Source organism: Carcharhinus amblyrhynchos, chromosome 22 (genome assembly GCF_965287045.1).
Source record: "Carcharhinus amblyrhynchos chromosome 22, sCarAmb.v2.hapA, whole genome shotgun sequence".
NCBI classification, from domain to species: domain Eukaryota; kingdom Metazoa; phylum Chordata; class Chondrichthyes; order Carcharhiniformes; family Carcharhinidae; genus Carcharhinus; species Carcharhinus amblyrhynchos.
In genome coordinates this window covers 6,381,272-6,401,004 of record NC_137345.1, presented here as the reverse complement: position 1 = coordinate 6,401,004, position 19,733 = coordinate 6,381,272, and the positions used below count along the sequence as shown (strand labels likewise).

General features: G+C 39.2%; 1 protein-coding gene across 2 annotated transcripts in view; it reads left to right on the top strand.

Annotated features, from left to right (window-relative positions):
- tmcc2 (transmembrane and coiled-coil domain family 2) overlaps positions 1-19,733 on the top strand; it is a 131,544-nt gene that overhangs the window by 76,422 nt on the left and 35,389 nt on the right. The window contains exon 2 of one of the 2 annotated variants that reach the window (XM_080209748.1): positions 264-426. The exons of the other annotated variant lie outside the window; for it this stretch is intronic. Coding sequence (XP_080065874.1) covers positions 361-426 — 66 coding nt within the window. The 5' untranslated portion in view covers positions 264-360. The remainder of the gene's footprint in view (positions 1-263; positions 427-19,733) is intronic. 2 annotated transcript variants of the gene reach the window in all.

The window sequence follows — 19,733 nt, the reverse complement described above, 5'->3', positions numbered from 1 at the left end:
GAGGTATTGCGTTATGGAAATGCTGGTGAATGATCTTAGATTAAGGGAATAAATAGAATGTTACCTTAAACTGTGCATCGTGCACACGTTGCCATTTGTGCGTTTAGTGTGAGAGATGCTACAGTTAAAGACTTGGTCTATGTAATTCATCAAGCATTGCAAGATGATTCTATTTAAACCAGCAGGAACCGGTTTCTATCGGCGCTTGTGCTGCAGCATTTGGGAAGAGCAGCCTCTTTATTTTCCTTAACTACTGCTGACAGAAGGGATTCCTTGTGTTGAGGGCTTTCTACTCGAGCAGTGATGAGGATCACACACCGGATATTTAATTGATCGATTTTGTGCTTTGTGACACGGGATATGCAGATAGATCATTCCTCTGCGGGTGGAAGAATTTTTCTGCTTAATTCATTGCTGGGAACATTTGTGAGTACTACATGTTTTATTGGCATGCATGGGTTTAAACAAAAGGTTTGTAATTTGGCATCTCCATGTAGCAGTGATGCTGATCTGAGCAATGAATATTGACTGTCAGTCTTCAGATAATGATTTAACGTCACACCATTGGAAATTTCCACCACATTGGTTGCTTGAAATAAGATCAGCGGTGAAATATGTTTAATGTCCAGTGCATTCTGTCATCAGGTCAATACCATTAACATGATTCCAGTCCACTAATTATAGCTTTGTATATTTTATAGGGGATTCTGATACTGTAGAACTTTAGGAATAAACTTTCTATTGATATTGCTATATTGTCAGAATTTTTTAAACAGTATCTCTATGTTGGTATATCTCTTACCAGTCTTTTCTCCTGGTCTTGCTGCTTCTAGCCATGCTGCCATGTTCAGTGCATGTAGTTCCTTTGTTTAAAAATAACAAAATATCCGAAGAATTGAAAATTAAATCTGGATGTTCTGCATTTGGAAATTACTTCATCAGTTGAATTCCATCCTTGTTATTATTTCTAATATGTTTTCGCTGCACTTAATGCTATTTGCCCCCTCATTAGAATCTAAAAGAAAATCAAATGTTAGTCCACTGTATGTTGAAGGTGCTGACATTACTGCTTAAAGCTTTTTAAGAGATTTTGACATATGCTTGTTTTTGTGCAAATTGGCTGCTTGGATGGATGGAAGTGTGGGTTACCGATTCTGACTCATATAATCATAGAACTCGACAGTGCAGAAAGAGGCCCTTTGGCCCATCGAGTCTGCACCGACCACAATCCCACCCAGGCCCTACCCCATATCCCTACATATTTAACCCGCTAATCCCTCTAACCTACGCATCCCAGGACACTAAGGGGCAATTTTCGCATGACCAATTAACCTAACCCACACATCTTTGGACTGTGGGAGGAAACTGGAGCACCTGGAGGAAACCCACGCAGACACGATGAGAATGTGCAAACTTCACACAGACAGTGACCCGAGCTGGGAATCAAACCCAGGTCCCTGTAGCTGTGAAGCAGCAGTGTTAACTACTGTGTTATCATGCCTTTGTTAATTCTACTAAAATACTTTTCGCTCATGGTTCTCGATATCACAATTTAAAATTAACCGTTGTCTGCCAGAATGGCATCTCAATACTTTGCAACAGGTCAATGATGTTGTGAACCATTTTAATCAGTGATTCATTGACTAAAATGGTACTCTCACGTGTTTGTCTACATGTTTTTAAAAAATGCCGCAAAAAATGTTATTAATTATCAAATTAATGAATCTACAGTCTTATGCTAGTTGTTATTCTATTGACGTCACAGGCTTATTTCAGTGGAACATGACAGTGTAGTGACTATACAATAATAATCCAGATGTTGCGTTCAATTCTACCATGCCAAAATGGTGCAATTGAATTTATTAAATTGCCTGACATCTGAAAAGGTGTTCAAGTTAGTATAGTATAACCAGAAAGGGTTGATATGCTATCTTAACTTAAAATGTGGGACATCCAGAGCAGGCTTACCCAAGTCCTGGCCCACGGGCCACATGCGGCCCATCAAATTGTTATTGTGTTGACAACTGTCCAACTCCAAAACGTCCCTGACAGAATTCTTACATTTGCTCAGGGATTGTGGATATCCACGAGTGAGCTTGCCAGCATAAATTCCATGGAGAAAGCAGCCTGTGATTGGACAAGTTGTATGTTTTAAGCTGCAGGTTAAATATTTTCATATTGTGGCTCTTGTCTGCAGGAGTCGAGTAGACAGGTGAGCTCAGTGGGGTGCAGGCAGTTCGGGTCTGGCGGACTGCAGAGGGCTGGTGAGTGTGGGCAATCAGGCTGAAGGAGGACACCAGCGTTTGCGGGTGGGGCTTACTCAAGAGCAAGTGGGTAGGGGTAGTGCAGCACTGTCTCAGATCTGGCCTGGCCTTGGCGGATCCCTGGGGAGGGTGTGCTGTGGATGGGGACCTGGGGAGGGTGCCATAAGACATCGGAGCAGAATTAGGCCACTTGGCCCATTGGGTCAGCTCTGCCACTCAATCATGGCTGATATTTTTCTCATCCCCATTCTCCTGTCTTTTCCCCATAACCCCTGATCCCCTTATTAAAGCGTGCAGGCAGGGCACTGGGGGGAGCGCAGCCTGGGCATTTTTATTCGTTAGTCTTTTAAGCTTCAATTGATAATCTATTCTGTTGTGGAGTTGGATCAATACTTTAATCATCCACTAGTTTACTAGTGTTGTGAAGAAAAAGCTATTTTAGCACAGTATTGCAGTGGGTGATGGGCAATAGCTGCTGGCCTTTCGAGTGGTGATCATGTTCCAAGAACAAATGTTTAAAAATGCATGTCTGCACTTCAAGCAAACCTGGATTCTTAACTTCGCTATTCCAATTGAAACCAATAAAAGCATTTTATTTGACAAATGTCCACATATTGCTGACCTCCATGCATTTTGTGTTGCATTTTCTTTGAACCTAACTTAGTTGCTGAAGAATATACTTTCAAAAAGGAAAAAAAATTTGCTGTGCCACCTGTGGCTTAGTTGCTTATACATGTGCCTCAATCAGGTTATGGATTCAAACCTCAATCCTGGACCTGAGCATAGATTATGGCTCCAAGTGCAATCCTGAGGAAGTGCAACACGTTGGTGTGGGACTTTAAACTGAGGTCCTGTCTGACCCCTCAGGTGAATGTCAAAGATTCCATGACATTATGTCAAAAGGAGCAGGGGAGCTAACTCAGTGTCCTGGCTAGCAGGTATTCCTCCATTAACATCATACTTCATTCTATTGGAATTTGCTATGCATGTATAGTCTGTTTACAATTCAAATGTACTTCGATCAGCTTTAAAAGAAAGCCCATAAAAGTGAAAGATTCATTATAAATGCAAAACTTTTTTATAGCGGCTTTCCTGACACAACATCCCAAGGTGCTTCACAGCCACTTAAATACTAATAAAATGTAGTCAGTTCTGTAAGTATTTGTGAGGGGGTGGCATAGTGAAATTCAGATATTTTTTTAAATGATCTAATCCAAAATAGCTATTCGTACAATGTTGACTATGTGTAAAGATCTTTCAATCCTGCACAAGTAAGCTAGGAAAGTGAAAAGAACTTGCACTCTACCCCAATGATACAATTTAATCACAGTCCAAGAAGCATGCTTTGGTCTCAAGTTTCAGTTTGCCATCTCAGACATAGTTGTACCTTACGTGAGAGGTTGTCAATTATGTAGACATTTGCATCTATTTTCTTCCCCAAATGCAATTTATTACTTTGTCGTCCAGAAAGCAAGTGAGCCTGCTATTTCAAGCCTGCCTAGACCATTGTGTTTATTTGTACTTTCTAAGAATAGTAGTTGGTAATTTGGACTCTACTTTTCGGTGGGGAAACATTTTGGATTCTGTTCCCCATCTTTGTCTTGCAAAGATCTTTGATCTGAGAGATCTTTGCACAGCTGCATAAATGTGGTGTGACGCTCGTGTCCCTGCATCAATGTCAAGTATGCCACTGGCCACAGACGTGTTAAAATGTAATGAATAAATAGAATCAGATGAGAAGTGTGGATTCAGATTTGGCGAGGCTGTGACAATGGTGTCATGTGACATGGTTGAACGATGAACACCAAGTTCACACTTGCAAATTAATCCCTTACCAAGCAAGATGCTGTGTGTCCTGAGGGTCACTTGCTCCACTGACACTGAGAATTCCTCTTCCTGTGTGCTACTCAAATTTTATTAAAATTTGAGCCTTTATATTCTTAGAGGCATAGTGATATGCTGTGACGCATCTGCTGATTTATTTTGAAGTGTTCTATTTTAAGTAGCATTAGGTTTTATGAGAAAACCGACAATTCTAGTCATTTATACACATTGAGTCCAACTGAAAAGCAGAATTTGAACCAGTTACAAGATCAGCTTCTCTTGACAAATAAGAACGCTGTTTGTGCATAATTAGTTAAGATCTAAATTATTTAAGTTTTTTGTTTTATGAAATGTATTTTCTAGAAAGAACGAAACTCAAGTTGTCACCAATCAGATTTGCCTCGTCTACTAGGGATCTGCATAATAATGACTTCTCGCTGATTTTTTTTTACTTGAATACGTAAAGCTGCTGTGACAAAGGTGAAATAATGCTTTGTGTGTGAATGTGTTTGAAGTTTGTTGTGTCACTGTATCATCTACAAAACTGACCAAACTGAGGTTACTTAACTCACCACAAACTGAGGATTTAAACCCAAGAACTCACGACAGCATGAAGTTCAGCTGCTTATGTGGTTAAACCCATTGAATTCATTAGATTCTTTTTAAAAACATGTTCAAAATGAAAGCTAGTTGATTAAAATTTTGACCAAGTGTGACATCAAGAAATCCTAGCAAAACTGGAGTCCATGGGAATTGGGGAAAACTCTCTGCCAGTTTAAGTCAAAGGAAGATGGTTGTAGTGGATGGAGGTCAATCATCTCATTTCCAGGGCATCACCTCAGGATAATGTCCTCGGCGGAACGATTTTCAGCTACTTAATCTTCACTTTCCTTTAATCACAATGTCAGAAGTGCAGACGTTCACTGATTACATAACTTTGTGACTTCTCAGATACTGAAGCAGCCCATGTTCAAATACATCAAGACCTGGATAATATCCAGGTTTGGACTGATGAGTGGCAACTAATGTTTGCGTCACAAGTGGCAGACAACGACCATCTCCAAAAAGAGAATCTGATAATTTCCCTATGACATGTAATGAAATCATCATCACTGAATCCCCATTATCAACATCCTAAGGATTACCATTGACCAGGAACTGAACTGGACGAGCCGTATAAATACTTAATCTGCAAAAACACATCACAGCCTAGGAATCCTGCAGCAAATAACTCACCACCTGACTCCCAAAAGCCTATCTGCCATCTATGAGGCACAAGTGAGGGATATGATGAAATATTCCTCACTTGCCTGGATGAGTGCAGTTACAAAAACACTCGAAGCTTGACACCATCCAAGGCAAAGCAGTAATGTTGTTATTCAAACTGTTCCACTAAAGCATTGACCGAACATGTCCTTCATGATAAGGGGACAGAGCTTGTTATTTTTGTTCTGCCAAAATTTTAAGCTTTCATAACATATTAAAGTTTTCTTCTTGCTGCATGTCTCATTAGATTTGGACAATATGTCCATTGAACAAAAGTTATTCATGTGAAAATAGAAGAACTTAATATCTAATTTACTGGCTCAATTCACGATATCCAGAAGGCTCAGATGTACTTACAAAAGAAACTTACATTGCAAAATACTCTGATGTGCTTTCAGAGAGACTTGGTTGAATGTGAAACACACTTGGATGGCATATATTTTGAAAGGCATTATATAAATGCTCATCTTTTTCAAATAGTTAAATAGAAGCACGACCTCGCAAGTCAGGCACCTGGAATGGCACTCACCTCTCATAAGTTTGTCTGTTGAGTTTCTTCTTTATGATGCATGTTCCCACACTGTATTTAAGTGTGGCTGTCTCTCTAACAGGATTCTGGTGATGTCCTCCCAACTCTGGAGTGAAGGACTTCAGATGGTATCCCCTTCATTTTGCTCCATTGTTATGCCACATACAATTTTTGTGGTCATTATAGACAAAAATGCCTAATGCTCCAGTAGTTAAATGGTTTAATATACTTTTGATAAGTATAATTTGTTGCTGGTAATAATGCAGTCATGTTTTACAAAGTGAAGATGAGGTAAAAGTGCCCTGTTTGTTGTGTTAATCAGATGTTTTGTGTTGATTAATCATGGGACAGGACTGAATCAAAGGGCAGGTTTTAGCTCAGAGCTGCAGTGCAGAGGAACGCAATAGCATTTGAGCAGTACCTGAAACATGAAAGAATAACATTTGCATCAGTTGATAAATGTGAGCAAATAAAGCAGAAATGTTTATCATACAGGGAGATGTGGGAAATGCAAAGGAGATGCTTTTGTCTTGATGGCTGAATGCAGATGAGAGTAATAGAAACACGAGAGTAAGTGAGGTTTTGATATCTTAAACTTTGCTCAACTATCTAAAAATGTGCGAAGAGTCAGAATTGTTATTGATTAATTGGAAAATGGACCAGAAGCCATCAAGATTAAAGAAAGAAAATGTATTTATATGGTGTCTTGTATGGAGTCGGGGATATCAAGAGGGCTTCGTAGTCAATGAATAACCTTTTGAAGTTTAGTCACTGTCATTAAGTCTGATGTGGAGGTTGGTATTTGGAGGATAATGTGGTTCTGCATCTCAGTTAAATGTTCCATGAAGATATAGCAGAGAGAGGGTCTGTGGTTCTTCTACATGCTCCATCGTACTATAATACTTTATTTTTAATAGAAAATCAAACTTTTTATATGTAGGACCAGCTCTGAAATTCCCAGTCCCATGCATCACCATGAATTTGTAAGGGGGATTTGTAATTCAACTTGTAATATCTTTCTATTAACAACCATGCTATTGGGATTTGGATCAGTGATAACTAGAATTCCTCAGCTCACTCAATTCTGGCGCTGCAGGAATTTTGGTCCTGTGGTTTCTGCAGGATTGTTGGAGAGTCACCTCTTGGCATATACAATCCACTTGATGCTAACTGGCCTGCTTACTGATCTTAAAAAAAAAAGCTTCTCTTTCCTCCTCTTGTATTTAGCAGTGCTTTGTCTGTATTCCTGCTGCTCTTATTCTTCAGTGATTGAGTGCATCGCTCCTCTCTGCTTAGCTCTTAATCAAAGATGTCCATATTTTGAGGATTCACATACTCTGATTCAACTTTGTGTGACAGAAAGAAGGTTAGATATTTCGTAAAACTAAAAATGAAAACATCTTCATCATTAGTGTATCTTTGAAATAAACATGTGGCCAGGAGACTGAGTGCATGAGAGAAATTACTTCAATAGTATAAGCATTGTATCTTGTACTTCAGCATGGATAGCTGAAGGCTGCCTGAGGCTGAGATGTAGAACCACTTTGTTATACCATAGCCTTTTTAAAGAAGACAGCATCAGCAGCATTTCAATAAGAGGTATGTAGAATATCTTAATGGGGCAAAAATAAATTTATCAGCTCTCAAAGTCCTGTAACCAGATATTTCTCTTCCATGATCCTTTAGACATTAGAAGATGAAGGCTGAACCTCCAAAACCAAAAATGAAAAGGTTTTTTTTTATGGCATTTCCAAATGTTAAAAAAGTTTTGGGCAACAAATAAGAACAAAGCAAAACAATGAACAATCTATTCCAATACTTAAAACTTTTATGAACTAAAACTTTGGAACTCAGGCCTTAGCTAGAGTATTTTTCAGAGTCACAGAATTGTTACAGCGCAGAAGGAGGCCATTTGGCTGATTTGTGTCTGTGCCTGATGCCATTCTCCTGCCTTTTCTCTGCATCCTTGCACATTGTTTCTATTCAGATAATCATCTAATTCCACCTTGAATTCCTGGCTTGAAACTGCTACCACCCATGCTTCCAGACAGTGCATTCCAGACCCAAATCATGCGCTGAGAATTTTTTCTCTCACATCACATTTGTTTCCCTTGTAATTCAGATCTGTGCAGTTTAGTTCTTAATCCTTTCATGAGCGCTAAGTTTCCCCCTTTCTACTCTGCCCACCTCCCTCATAATTTTGAACACCTCTGTTAAATCTCTTCACCATCATCTTTCCAATGAAAACAGTCCCAACCTCTCCAATGTCTACATTCTTGTAAACCTCTCCTGCACACTCGTCACTGTGTTCACTTCCTTCCTATAGTATTGTATTTGGAATCTGGAGTAGAAAAGGATTTACAAGAATGATGACAGAAATGATTGACTTGAGATGTGTGTGGAGAGTGAAGAAGCTGGAATGTTTTTGTTTGAGCAGAGAAGGTTCAGGCGAAATTAGAACTGTTCAAAATTGAGGGCTTCTGAGAGAGTAAGTGAAGAGAAACTGTCTCTCTTGGCAGGTAATTCTGTAACCAGAGGAAACAAATTTGGATATTTGACAAAAGAACTAAATGGGAGATGGGCGTTTCAGTATGTTTACAACATCGGAAATATACAGATAGTCGCATACGCAGCAGTAATTTTTATAAAGGAATTGGATAGATAATTGATAAGACGAGAATTGCGGGGCTCAGAGGAAAAAGCGGAAGAGAGACTTCTTGGTAGCTTTTTCAAAGGAGCAACACAAGTCAGAAGAGCTAAAAGGCCTCCTGTGCTGTTAAATTCTACAATCGATGCAGAATTTTATTTTTGTATCATAAAGTGAGAAAGTCTTGGGAACAGGACCAGCATAGAATTAATAAAATTAATGTCTTAAAGTTAGATGAGAGCAATTTCAATTCCAGTGTCTTAAAAATATACTGCATTAAAATTTTTGTTTCTGCTTAGCCCACTTCACTGCTCAAATCAGTAGTAATGCCTTCAATTTCATGTTAAGTATAAAATTGTGATTTTCCGCTGCTTTAGTTGTAGGTTTGCTATGAATATTATAAAGCTTAATGCTGTGATTGCTATGCCAGATTAAAAAATCTATTCTTCATCAATATTACATTTTTCAAAGTCTTGTCATCAGCTCCCAGTTAAACTGATCTAAGACAGATTGGTTGGTTGAGTTTTAGCTGATGGAAGTGTTTAACACCACTGTTGGAAGGTACTGTGATATGGCACCTGTCATTTTGCTGATACTTGGTATTAGGAGCTGGCAGCTTCTAAGCTATAAATGGAGTGATTGAAAGGTGAAAGGCATTAGGGAACCATCATAGTCTAAATAAAGGTGCTTACAAAGCAACCTTCAGTTGCTAAGGTGGGTTATAAACCAGTACCAAAATAAACTGTTGTGGGTAAATTTAAATTGCTAGATAATATGTAGCTCAGAGAATGCAAGCATTTGGGCAATCGGAAATGAGAACAAAGGTGCAGTCAGCATCTAGAGCCAACATCTCAGATTAATGGCCTGAAGAAAGGCCGTTGGTCTAAACCGTTAACTTGCTTCTCACTCTACAGATGCTGTCAGATCCACTTGAGTATTTTCAGCATTTTCTGTTGTTATTTCTGATTTCCAGCCTCTGGGATATTTTGTTTTTGATTTGTCAGTCAGACTTTATGGAAAAACAACAAGCTGGCATATGGCAAAACTGTTTCACGCTTATTGTTAGCCTGCCTATTCCTTTACAAATGGACTTGTGCATTTTCATCATTCTTATTATTTTTATTTTGGTTTGCTATATTTTTCTTACCCAATCAAATAATGCCTACGTTGATATCCTAATGTAGATGATCCACAATTTAGGTTTGTGCTTGGTGTAATCTGCATTTTACTTTGGCAACACAGGAAATGAGTTAATCTCTGCTTTAATTTACATGCCCCCTCCATTGAAAGCACATCTGCTGGGGGCATGTTAATTTCAGTCCCAATTGCTATCCAGTGTCAATTATGGGAAGCATTCATTTCTGAGTGTTGAGTCAGCCTTGGGCTTGACTGAATGTAACAGTGGCATTGCAGTGAATGATCAGCCATTTAATTGAATGGACCAGGCTTGAAAGACGAAGTGGCCTAAGAAACACATGACTCGTGGTTGCTTGGACAAGGGAGAGATGTGTTGCTCTAGCCTGTGAAGCTACACTGCAGGAATTACTGCCTTCAGGAGGAGAGTGCAAATATGTATGCTGTTTAGCTTTAACACCTGTACTGAAATACTGAAGGAGCGCTTGTGGAGGATGATTATGTTTCAATCTTTTGTCACAAAATTTCTTAAATCTTGTTTTATGAGTGTGAATGGAATTGTTGCAGTTTTTGTTTATATCTGTCTCGTGACAATCCAATAAATGTAGAAGTCGGCAATTGTTAGATTCTCATTAGCAGAATTGTCTTGTTTCCAAGCTGTATTTAAGTAACTCTGCTATTGTTGAGGATCTGTTTTCTAAAGTATGTCTTCAGTTGCTGTATTGTCAGTTTAGAGGTTAATTGTATAAATTTAAGTTTGTGTTTACAGGCTGATGAGAGACACTCAGTGTATAATCGGGGAGGCGACAGCTAGACGGTTAATCCAGAAACTTAGCTCGTGTTCTGGGGATCCGGGTTCAAATCCCACCATGGCAGATGTGGAATTTGAATTCAATAAAAAAAATCTTGAATTAAGAATCTACTGATGACCATGAAACCATTGTTGATTGTTGGAAAAACCCACCTGGTTCACTCATGCTTAATAAGGAAGGAAATCTGCTGCCCTTCATTGGTCTGGCCACAACCATGTGGTTGACTCTCAACAGCCCTCTGGCAACTAAGAATGGGCAATAAATGCTGGCCAGCCAGCAATGCCTATGCCTCACGATTGAATTAAAAAAATGCACATTTCAAGAAACATGCCCTTTTAGTTTCACAGCCCCTACAAGAAAGACATTGGGACCATGAATTGGATTCACTAGTTCCAGTTGAACAGTGTGCAGACGCAGCATTGTGGAATCCTGTGCAAGGCATTAACTTTATGGTGAAATTCCCCATATGTTCAGTTGCCAATATCTTCCACCATGTTGCCTCGGCAATGTGTAAAGCTTCTCCGTTAAATGGGAGTTGCGAAAAGATGGCACTGATCTTTGCATCATTTTCAGGTAATCTTAGTAAACTGTGTATATGCATAAGTACAGTGACAATAGGATTGAGTTCAAGTGATGGCCTCTGCACTTCACTTGCTTGGCAGCACTTGTCTACAAAGTTCACAGAAGAATGGATGCTCAGGCAAGCAGCTGATGTTCATTTGCTCATCAGAGGTTCTGAAGGCAAGACCGTTTGTGAATCAAGTGTGATGATGAGGATTGTGTAGAGTGATATCGTTTCAATGTAGTTCGTAACAATTAAAAAAAAGTTAGCTGAGCTCAGCCTGAGTTAATACAACAAACATATCCAAACAAGAAACATCCATCGGTTTAACCCACGTGCTTCATTAATCAAAGCCTGATCTTTTGATCATTTTGCTACCTGATAATCCATATCCCTCAATGATTTTTATAACATCATAAAATGACCCAGTTTTCTTTTGAATATTGCAATTGAGCCAATATTTAGTGTATGTTGGAATACTGTATTTCCCAAGTCAACTTTGCCTGTGTCTTAATTATACTTCTCCTTTTGCCTTGGGTAGAATTTGTCTGTTTTATTATTGTCTGTGAGCTCAACTTTGCATGAGGTCAGTGTATTTTGTTTACTACAAGTTTATTTGTCCCCATTTGAATTGTTTCAGCAGCAAACTCCTGAGTGCGAAAATAAAGACAGTTATTTATCACAAAGTTGCCCAGAGGTTAAAACCATGACGTGTTTCTCACAAATGTAGATGAAGAAAAAACTAGGTTTATAGTCTAGAATTATTTCAGTTTTTGGCAGCAGACCTATGGTTTCTGGGATTAATTGTTTGGATTAAAGCATCAATTAATCAGTTGGATTAATTGATGCTTTAGCTGGTGTCGAAATCTTGTAAAAGCAGACTGTTCTCTCTAAGTTGCGAGGCTTCTTGTATTTGGATTCCCAGGAGGTCAGTGTCCATTTGAACTCGGAAGCTGAGATGAGCGTTGAAGTTTACTTATTAGTTACAAGTAGACTTAGTAACTTCACTGCAGTATTAATCTATGAAAATTCCCTGGTTACCACACTCTTTACAGCTGTGAGGGTACATTTATGGAGAGTTTAGCATGGCCAATGCATTTAACCAATACATTTTTTGGGGAAACGGGAGCACTTGGAAGAACCCATGGAGAGAACGTGCAGACTCCACACATGCAGCAACCCAAGCTGGGGAATCTAACCTGGCTCCCTGGAGCTGTGAGGCAGCAGTGCTAAACCACTGTGTCACCATGCTGCCCAGTGGTGGTGCTTTGGCAATGCCCCTAGACTGATAATCCAGAGGCCTAGGCTAATGGTCTGGCGACAAGACTTAAATCCCACCATGACTGTTTGTAGAATTTAGATTCAATTAATAAATCTGGAATTGAAAGCTAATCACAGTAACGGGGTGGTACAGTGATAGTACTGCTGCCTTTCAGTGCCACAAACCTGGGTTTGGTTGCAGAATATCAGCATGGAGTTTACACATTTTCTTGGCTGCGTGTGTTTCCTTCAGATGCACAAGTTTCTTTCTAAAGTCCGAAGGTGTGCAGGTTGTGGGGGATTGGCCATATTAAATGTGTGGGGTTACAGGATTGGGCGGGGGTGATAGATCTGGGTAAAATGGTCTTCCTTTTAAGGCATTGAGACCAATTCAGATATTTTCATTTGCTCCCCTGTTGGGATATTCTACAGTTGCGTTCTGTGCTAATAACCTCACCTTAGCTGTGACATGAAATAGCAAATATATTACATGGAAAAGAGATTAATGGAAGGAAACGGTTAAGGCTTTCGTTTGTTACTTGTTTGAGGAGGCTCGATCCGATTTCAGAAAGCAGTTGTCTCCGTTTTGAGCAGGAGCCTGAGTCAGGCTGAGTACAGTAAGTTGTTCAAAAAAAAGCTTAAATCCAAATTTATCAGATGGTACTTATCCCATCATGTGGAAGAAACTAGAAGGGAAATTTGACTATCGTTGAGGGACTTTCTGAATGTTTCTAAGTTTCCAGTAGATTTGAAACAGGCTAATGTGGTGCTCAAATTCAGAAAGGATGACACAACTGACAGCAAATCTAGGCCCATAAATCTATCTTCAGTTCTGTGTAAATAATGGAACTGACTAAATACAGCAATTTTAGGTAAGTTGTACAATGGCATATCAGTAAACAACAATCAAACAGCTTCCGAACGTACTCCTGCCTGACCGTCTTTCTTGCAAGTGACATTTGCATGTCCTATGGTAAAACCTTTTGCTACTGTACTTAAACTTTCCAAAATACATTTTAAAAAGTTCCATGTAAAAAGACTACTAATTAAGCTTAAAACCATTGGAATTCTGGTTGAAACCCGTGAATGCTGAAGAAATTGAGAGAAGGATGTAAAACAAAGAAGAGCAGCCATATCAATGTTGATGGAGGCAGGGTGTCTTGGTGTTGGAATATTACTGTATTTAATTGACAGTAATGACTTTGACTTGGAGGTCTTATAGCTCAGTGGTAGCCATTACATGCCCTTGACATCACCATCCCTCAGGCTTGGATGGGGATAATGCGGCCCAAAAGTAGGCTAAATAAATATGTATTGATGATGGCAAATCACCCAATGACATCTTCATGCAAAGGTGTATATTTATATTCCAATTCCCAGTGCAAACAAAATGCAAAAATATACCATGAAAAAGGGAAAAAATAAGATTATTTACATTCTACCACAGGTATATTGATGGACCTAATTGACAATTAACCAAACACAGTATGGCTTTACAAATATGAACTCCTAACTGCCCCTCGTCCAAAACACACAAGTGCAATAAATGCTTCAAATCACATACATCGTTATGATCGTGTGCAAGCTAACGATCTGGATTTTGATGCACAAAAAGACAGAATAAATCTAAACATGACTATAATGGCATCATAACTTAATAAAGTACTTTGGGAAATACCCACGACCATGGAATTTCCCAAGCACTAATATCTGAGCGTGTGTGACTTCGGGACGGACACAATATCGCTAGCCCTAGTTGCCTTCAGTTGGCTTGGGTCCTCGCACAAGAAACTTGTAAGTAACGGACAGCGCAACGGTGAACAAGACAAACAAGCTAAGTAAAATAAAAAATGTCAATTGTGAGCTTTTAATCCATCCAAAGGCTGGTGACAGGGTTCTCTGTCACAGACTGAATATGGCAACAAGGAGCCCAAGCAAAAGTGAAGTCAGTGGGAATAAGGGGAGCGTGAATCTCCCCGTAGGTTCAAGTCATACCTAACATAGAAGAAGATGCTGGTTGTTGGAGGTCAAACATCTCAGTACCAGGACATCACTGTAGGAATTTCCTCAAAGTAGTATCCTATTCCCAACCATCTTCAGCTGTTTCATCAATGACCTTACTTCCACCTTATGGTCAGAAGTGGGTATCTTTGCTGTTCAGCACCGTTCAGGACTCCTCAGATACTGAAACAGTCGGTGCTCATATTCAGCAAGACGTGGACAACATTCAGCTTGCACTGATAAGTGTCGGTAATGTTCGCTCTACTTTGGTAATGACCATCTTCAAAAGAGAGGATCTGGCCATCTCCCCATAATATTTAGTGGCATTACCATTGCTAAATTCTCCATTCTCAATATCCTAGGGTTGTCACTGACCAGAAACTGAACTGAAACCAGCCATATCAATACTGTGGATATAAGAACAGGGAATTCTGCAGCCTGTAACTCATAGAATCATAAAATCCCTAATGTGCAGAAGGAGGCCATTTGGCCCAACTGTTCTGTACAGATTTTGACATCTTATCCAGGCCTTTTCCCCATAACACCACACATTTACCATCTAACCTGCACATTTTAGGACATGAAGGAGCAACTTACCATGGCCAATCCACCTAAACTGCATGTCTTTGGACTTGCCTCCCAACTCCCCAAAACCTGTACGTCATCTCCAAGGTGTGAATGAATATAGCTCCAATGACACGCGAAACTCAATATCAGCCAGACAAAGCAGCGCCCTTCATTGGCACCCCATCCACCATCTTCAACGCTTCACCGCTAATGCACAGTGGTAGTAGTGTGTACCATCGACATGATGTACTGCAGCAATTCACCATGGCCTCTTTGACAGCACCTTCCAAATCCATGACTATCACCACCTGGAATGGCCGCAGATGCATGGGAACAACACCATCTGCAAGTTCCCCTTCAAACCATACACCATCCTGACTTGACTATATTGCCATTCCTTCAGTATCATTAGGTCAGAATCCTGGAATTCTCTTCCCAACAGCACTGTGGACTGCAAAGGCTCAAAAAGCCAGCTGTCAGGGCAGTAAAGAACAAAGAACAAAAACAGCCTGGGAAACAGGCCCCTTCGGCCCAATGAGCCCGCGCCACCATTTTAACATTACCAGTCCCCCCCTCCATCCATGACCCTTGTCTATTGTTTTATGGCAATCCACATTGAGGGAAACTAATTTATTACTTCCAATCAGCCTAATAGCACATCTTTGGGGTGTGGGAGGAAACCGGAGCACCCGGAGAATGCGCAAACTCCAACAGACACTGGCCCAAATCCATGTGTCTGCACAGCAAACAGTGATAGTCACTGAGCTGTCGTGTTGCCCAGCACCTGGTCCAGTTTAAGCACACACTAACGACATGAAGCACTAGGCCACACTCGAACATTCAAGAGCAGCCCACGTATGACCCATCGTGTGTATGCCCCTCGTTGGACAACAAGGCGGACAGACTTAAAACCTGTTCGGGGTGGGTAATAGATGCTGGTCTAGCTGGTGATGTCCACACCCTTTGAAAGAATTTTAAAAAACTCTCTGCGTTGCCCTGATTCGAATTCCACTTAGTTTTTGATGGCCAAACAGGTTGGTGATCAACTAAAATCCTTCTTATCTGCTTATGGGAGGCAGTAAGAGTGGGAGAGTCTTCTGATCAGGAACTGCAGAAGGTAATGGCAAATCATGATGCGCCAAAACAGGGAAATCCTTTGCCACCAATGTTTCTGAGGGCATGGTACCTAAAGAGAGAGCAATTAAGAGACTTGGACTTTGAAATTTAATGCAAATTGAAAAAAGAAATGTAGCGTGCCCCATGAAGTATTAAATTTCAATGCAGCTGTTTTCTTCTGCTGGGATTTGATATCATTGATGAGCAATGCTGAATGAATCCAAGATGATTTTGTAAATTTGGATATGTTTGGATTTTGGGGGTGAAGATTTAATGCAAAAAAAAATCTAGTGTCAAAGATTTAGTGACATTCTCACATTCCATGAAAGAACAAAAGAAAGGACAGAGTATAATAACTCATTAATTCCATTTTCAGGAGGAATAAAACATGTTTGTTGATGGGTTTTTTTTAGTTTAAATATTTGACAGCAGAATGGAATTTTTCTGTTAGATATTTTAAATCAGAGCAGACAGAAGACATTAAAAAAAGTCCCTTAAGCAGTAAACTAAATATGAATTTAAATGATTGAAATATCTGACCAAAACATAAAATCACTTTTCCCTTTGATTTCAAGTCTACTGAATGCTTCTTTTAAATTCTGCACTGACATACAAACCTCATACCATCCTTATTTTGTAATGTTAAAATATGTGCTGTAGCTATTTCTGTCAGCAGCCTTTGCATCCATCTGCACAGAAGTCTAAGTAGTGCAGCTCCCGAGAGAGATGTTCCATACTGCAGGCTCTTGGTCTGAACCACTAAAGTGAAGCTGAATTTGACAGGGGAGTAGAACACAGGAGGAAGCTCAGAGAAATGTAGATGTTCAACTCAGAGCATTAATCATTACAAAGCACTGCTGCTGTTGCCTTTAATGATGTGCAGGTTTTATAAAACAAATCAAATGCATTAAACATCAACCTTCATATTCATTTGAAGTTACAAGCCAACCCTTGAAGATAATAGATAAATCAAGTTCAAAGCAGCTCCTAGTTCTATTTCATGCTAAGTGATATGACTAAAGAATAGCATAAGATGCTTTCATGGGCAGCAAGAAGAGCAGTACACTGGCTTCCTGAAGTTGATCTGCTTATCTCTGCAAAGAACCCTCCTTAGGAGGTAGAAAAAGGACAAAAACAGGAAGTGAAAAGTGGCTTTTCAGTCAATAAGCCATGCCAGGCGATGAAGTGGTATCACCAACAACAGATCAATTTCACCTGGATGCAGTCAATGTTCTTGCTTTTCACAGCAATACGGTAAAACCAGATTTCATGTGTATATTTTTAAACTTGTAGTTATTGCTATAAATCTTGAAGAAGGAAAGTATATGTTGAGTGGTTGAATGAAACATTGAGAATTCAACTTGATTTTTTATTTTGTGGTCCTCATGGCCATTTTCCCCATGCTAGTTTACACTGCCCGTAGGGTTGTAAAATGGAAAGGTATTTTTGACAAGCAGGCGTACAGAGCTTTACTATTTCCCTGCATGAGCAGTGGACATGAAATGATGGTGCAGGTTCTCTCAGGCTGATCAAGGGCTTAAAACAAAATCCAGGTCTTAAGTGCACATCGAAGGGTGTTGGCATAAACAAGAATCCGGGTAACCCATCAAAAAGAGCCAGGATAATCCATCAAAAAGCTTCTTCACTGAACCTGTTTGCTATCCGTTCCTAGCCCAAGCAGTGTGATTGTGATATTTGTCAAAGAATTATCTTTGAAACACTCTGTACGTGAATTTCAAATTTGTAGGATCTTTTACGTTAGTACGATTGAAAATTCCACATTCCAGTGCTCTGAAAATAATTGCAAAACTGGATTTTTCTTTTTGGCGAAGAGGTGCAGGAAAGCTGCTGACCTGGCATTTAATCCTCTTCTACTTTCACATTTTCTGAAGGCTGTTCTTTTATCTGAAACGTTTTAGTTTTGTGCAGAGGGAAGGGATTGTTCACGTTAGGACTTGTCTTGGAAAATTTCTTCATGGTTGGAAATAGAAGCTCTTGAACAGCAGAGACCGAGAGTAGAAATTACACGGTGATTATCTTTTATTGTGTGTGGATTTTCAAGGCTTCTGTGAATGATGGATGTACTTAAGGAAATGGATAAATATTGTAACTGCTATATAAAATCCAAATATTAATTAAATATTTAATATGTAATCAATATTAAATTAACACTGAATTTAATATTGATTACATATTAAATCAATATTAATTAATATATGGATATTAATAATACTGAATTTAGTATTGAAATTGAATTAGAATGAAGACCATTTATGTTCTGATAATAAGACTGCATCTGAAACATGGTACGTTATTTGCGATATAAACTATATTTCACTTGTCAACGGAATGATGGGGGCTCAAGTATTCTAAAACATGGTGTTCCATCAGAATTATTCTGACAAAAGGTTAAGCTGCTTCTTTTATCTTAGATTTGAGGCCTCTGGTGTGTTTCCAGCACTTATTATTCCTTAGTAAGGTTGCCAGGTTTTCAGCTTCTCTTGTTAATTAGTTCCTAATATTGTATTTACTGTATGTGAAACAGTTATCACTCTGCCTCAATCCTTTAAAAACAGGAACTAATGTACAGTCTACGCAAATGATTAATTGCTGTTTAATGTGTCAGTTATAAAATGTTTTTCTTGGCAATAATTTGTGCTTAACTGTGCAATATGACACTGAAATTTGCAGAAGCCCATGTTTCACTTCTGTGATCAGCTATTCCTGGTCAGAAAATGTTGACTGCCCATCAACTATTCACGAAATTGAAACTGAAACATAATTAACTGAAAAATATCAATAAGGCTTCCATGCATTTTTGCTAAGTGATCTTTTGTTTTTTTTTTAAATGAACTATTACATGTCACCACAAAGCTAGAGTAGCTGAGGAATACAGAAAGGGACCAGATTTAACTCTTGGTGTATTTTGAAGCCACTTTTGGAGGGACACAATTGAACTAATTTGATTGTAGGTTATAACGGGTGAGCACATAATCCATGGTTCCTATCCTAGGGCTGTATCCAGTAAGTCTTGCTACCTATGATGCTTTCTGTAATTGCATAAGTAGTTGATACTTAGGTTTAGGCTCACAGTCAATGGTTGGCCATTTGGGCAAGATATCATGCTGGTGCAAATGCCTACTGCGTTAACGCTCAGCAAGGAATAAATAACTTCAGAAATGGGGAAAAGCTGTTCATTGTTTGTTTATCTATATTACGTTCATTGTATAATTAGAAGCTGTCTTAACGAGCAAAGAGCTGTAATAATTATCCAATGAACGAAGCCAGTAAATAATCTGGGCAGCTGGAGGCATTTAACCAGTCATACCCATCATGCGCTTTCTATTTAGCGGTTTCAGAAATGTATATTTTTTTTCTCTGTCTATTCTTTCCCCTCGGTGTTCACACAATTCTCACATTAAAGGTTCAAGCAGTTCATTTTATGGGAATGTGGAATTTGAAACACAGAGCAGCCTTAACTGTATTGAATGGTTGAGCAGGCTGGAGGGGCCAAATGGCCTACTTCTGCACCTATTTTGTATATTTGTATGTGTTACTGGTGCGTCATGTTGGAGGAAAACCATTTATGCAGTATTTTATGACATTTCTCCAACATTGCAGAGCATTTAATTAACAGTAAATTAGTTTGGAGTGCACTGATTATTAATTGAACAAATGAGGAAACTCTTTTACACAAAGAAAAATCTCTCAAACAACTTATGAATGAATGTCTGTTTTTAGGAGTAGCAGG